General features: G+C 37.4%; 1 protein-coding gene across 1 annotated transcript; it reads right to left on the bottom strand.

Moving 5' to 3' along the window:
- Positions 1 to 619: 619 nt before the first annotated feature.
- On the bottom strand, positions 620 to 1,244 carry LOC104244737 (protein BUD31 homolog 1-like). Its single transcript, XM_009800213.2, has 3 exons — positions 1,151 to 1,244; positions 863 to 1,050; positions 620 to 775 (listed from the first exon to the last, which is right to left on the bottom strand). Exons 1-3 carry the CDS (start codon positions 1,242 to 1,244, stop codon positions 620 to 622), a joined length of 438 nt encoding a protein of 145 aa, XP_009798515.1.
- Positions 1,245 to 2,981: the final 1,737 nt, after the last annotated feature.

The raw sequence follows: 2,981 nt of genomic DNA, 5'->3' as shown, positions 1-2,981 counted from the left end.
AAACTGATGCAGGCAATAAGAAATCAAACCCTCTTTTGACCTGCACAACCACGAGTTTGCATTGAGTACTACTCATTCAGCATTAACTACATTTAAGTCTCAATAGAAGATAAAAGAGAAACTTGCAGTCCCATTATCACCAGTAACATCCAAACATTATTGAGAGTGGTTTGCCTGTTAGAGTTGGCAAGTGGTCATAAGTCTGTTTTTGGCAAAAACAGAAAAGAAACAAACTTTCAAAGGTCAGAGATTGAATAATCCATCACTAAATCTCCTTGGTCCTCTCTAACGATGGATCATCAAAAGCAGATTTAGAAATATTAAGGTACCATGGTCCTCAATGAAGCAATAGATTAGAATCTACTCAACAGCCATGAGCTCAAACTTTTGCTGACCATGCAAGTAGTTGTAAGCTTCTTATGGTGCATACCAATCACCAGCCACTTGGTCCAATAAATAATCAATCTACTGGACACACGATAACATTTCTAGTAAAGCAAGTCATGTATATCAGGTAGAATACTACAAACGAAGGTTTCTAATGCCTTGAAAAGTCAGAAAGATGACAAAGCCATAGTCTTTCAAGATAGAAAAATTAGACCTCACAACATACAACCAATTAGTCCCCACTTGCACAACCTTGACATCCACAATGTACACACTCTATTACAGCAACTTCCCTAAGGTGCTTGGGGACACGACATGCACAAGTAGTTGCAAAGTTGTGATCCCGAGGTTGTATGCAGTGCAAGCAGCAGAGACGCTCATATCCAGGCTGCAAGTCAAAACATAGGAAACAGGAAAGAATTAAATACAAGAGACAGATTTTTTAAGTTCTAAAGGAAGTTGCCTTCAATCACACCTTCTTCCACTTTGCAATCAGGTTGCGATCCGCATAACCTTGTTCCAAACAGAACTCGTACAGATCTTTAGATATTTCATTTCTTCCATAGTAAAGGTCATAAACATATCTGTTCCTCTGATGCGCAACCTTGAATATGGGCCAGAGTGCTTCACACTTTCTTTTACCATCATTAGGGTCATTGCCAGCTTTCAAAACCCAGAAAACAGAGTTAATAGTCTGAAAATTCCAATCAACAAAATAAGACAAAAAAGAATACGTAATTCCACCTTGCATCAAATTACTAACCTTCTCTCATTTTAGCATCCAGCTCATGTAGGGTAGGCTCAATCAGCTCCCAACCCTCGGGGTATTTTATATGATTTGTCTTGACTTTAGGCATTTTTCAGCTGCAAATTAAAAAAGAAAAAAAGAAGAAGAGAGACTTATTTCATCAAGACAAGGTGAAGAGAATAGTAACAGCCCCTACCATATCTGCTTTATTATCAAATCAAGGATGTATTTTATTCACAGAAATAGGGGCTTCATTGATCCAATCTACTCTCTGCAGTAAAACGCATCTAGTACATAGATGAATCTTGCAAGTTGCCATGTGTTAGACATTCCTCACTTAAACCTATTTATCCGAAACCAGCCACTTCAGGCAGCACCATTTGCTTTCCAAACCTTTTTCCATGGCGAATGGACCACTATTCAAGCATACTTTCTCGGAAACCATTCATAACATGCCTTAACTGAGAAATTCACACCTTCATGCTGATATTGGAATCATATTGTTTTCCCTCAGTAAGATCCATTCTAGTTTGAAAATTAGCACTCTAATATTTTCCATCTTTCGGTCCTATAGATTATCTAGTTTGAAAATCAGCCCTCTAACACTTTCCATCTTTCAGTCCTGTAGATCTCTTCTAAACTGCAGGATCCGACATCATCATTCAGGCAGTTAGCCAACGTGTGATCTAAATAATTACCAGACAATAGGAATTGAACACCTCCCTCAGTCTATGTTTATCCAGCCACTTATCCTATCAAAGCCTAATCCTTTTACCAAAGCTCAACTTTAGTTTAATTACTTCCGAGGACTCCAAACTTAGATTCCTTATCTACACAGCCACCATAACAAGCATGTAGAGCTTTTGTACACCATTGTCCATCCACCACATGTTTGGCTTTGATTAACCCATTCCAAGCTCTTCCTTTTGCAGAACTAGCACAGCCATTTGAAGCTTTTTTTATGAAGCCTCTCCAAGCTCTTCCTTTTTGCAGAACTACCACAGCCATTTGAACAGAAGGCTCTTGTTATAAAGCCGTAGGTTCTTCACTCCTACTCCTCCACTGGTTTTTGCTTTAGTCAGTGTGGAGCATTTGATCAAACAAACCTAATTTCTTTCATATCTTAAGTAGTCCAGTTGTTTCTCAACTTCAGTAAGAATTTGAACATGGGACATTGCATATATAGGAGTCCTTACATTCAGTTTTTTCGATATTACAAAATGTCTTCAAGATTCATAGCTACATGATTAACTGGAAAACAACAGGAAATATCAAGTAACGAACAAGCTCTTTCTTTTTTATGGTCAGTATGTGCTTAGCCTTCATTTATCGCTTTTACATTCCCATTTCTTTTCACTTTTAAATTTTGGGGCTGAGGTCGTTGGTTAGTCAAGGTATCAGTAAGTCATTCATGGGAAAATCTTTCACTTCAAATGAGGTCTTTGAATTGAAGAAAGTTAAAAACTACCTTCTCTTTAGCACAAATAATTCTACAAGATATCAGGGGTTGACGGTCTTCATAGAATAGATGGGGCTGTCTAAATCCAAACGGTGGCTATAAGAGCTAATAAAACAGCATATTCGTGCAGCAGAAAGGGAAAAGTTCAATGTTTCTTTGTAGGCACAGAAATCCAATGTTGGTACTAAAACAATCCTCCTTCCTTTCTAATTACTAACTCAAAACAATAAAATCTGAACCACAAAGCAAAGTCGCCACCACCAATTTACACCACAATAAATTACTCCATAAATATCACACAAAATCAAGAGCATTCAAAAAAGGAGGCAAACCTTCAGAAATATCGTCTTAAAATCAATATAGTAAACAATATGAATATATTAGTTA

The sequence above is a fragment of the Nicotiana sylvestris genome, chromosome 11 (assembly GCF_000393655.2).
Source record: "Nicotiana sylvestris chromosome 11, ASM39365v2, whole genome shotgun sequence".
NCBI classification, from domain to species: domain Eukaryota; kingdom Viridiplantae; phylum Streptophyta; class Magnoliopsida; order Solanales; family Solanaceae; genus Nicotiana; species Nicotiana sylvestris.
Note: the sequence above shows the minus strand (reverse complement) of the source record. Positions and strands in the feature narration are given on the sequence as shown.

Bases quoted from the DNA above. Each gene is read 5' to 3' on its own strand.
- LOC104244737 (XM_009800213.2), bottom strand. From the start codon at position 1,244: ATGCCTAAAGTCAAGACAAATCATATAAAATACCCCGAGGGTTGGGAG. The intron at 1,051-1,150 runs GTTAGTAATTTG...GGGTTTTGAAAG, and splicing joins GGATGCTAAAATGAGAGAAG to CTGGCAATGACCCTAATGAT. The intron at 776-862 runs GTGTGATTGAAG...TTTGACTTGCAG, and splicing joins TGATTGCAAAGTGGAAGAAG to CCTGGATATGAGCGTCTCTG.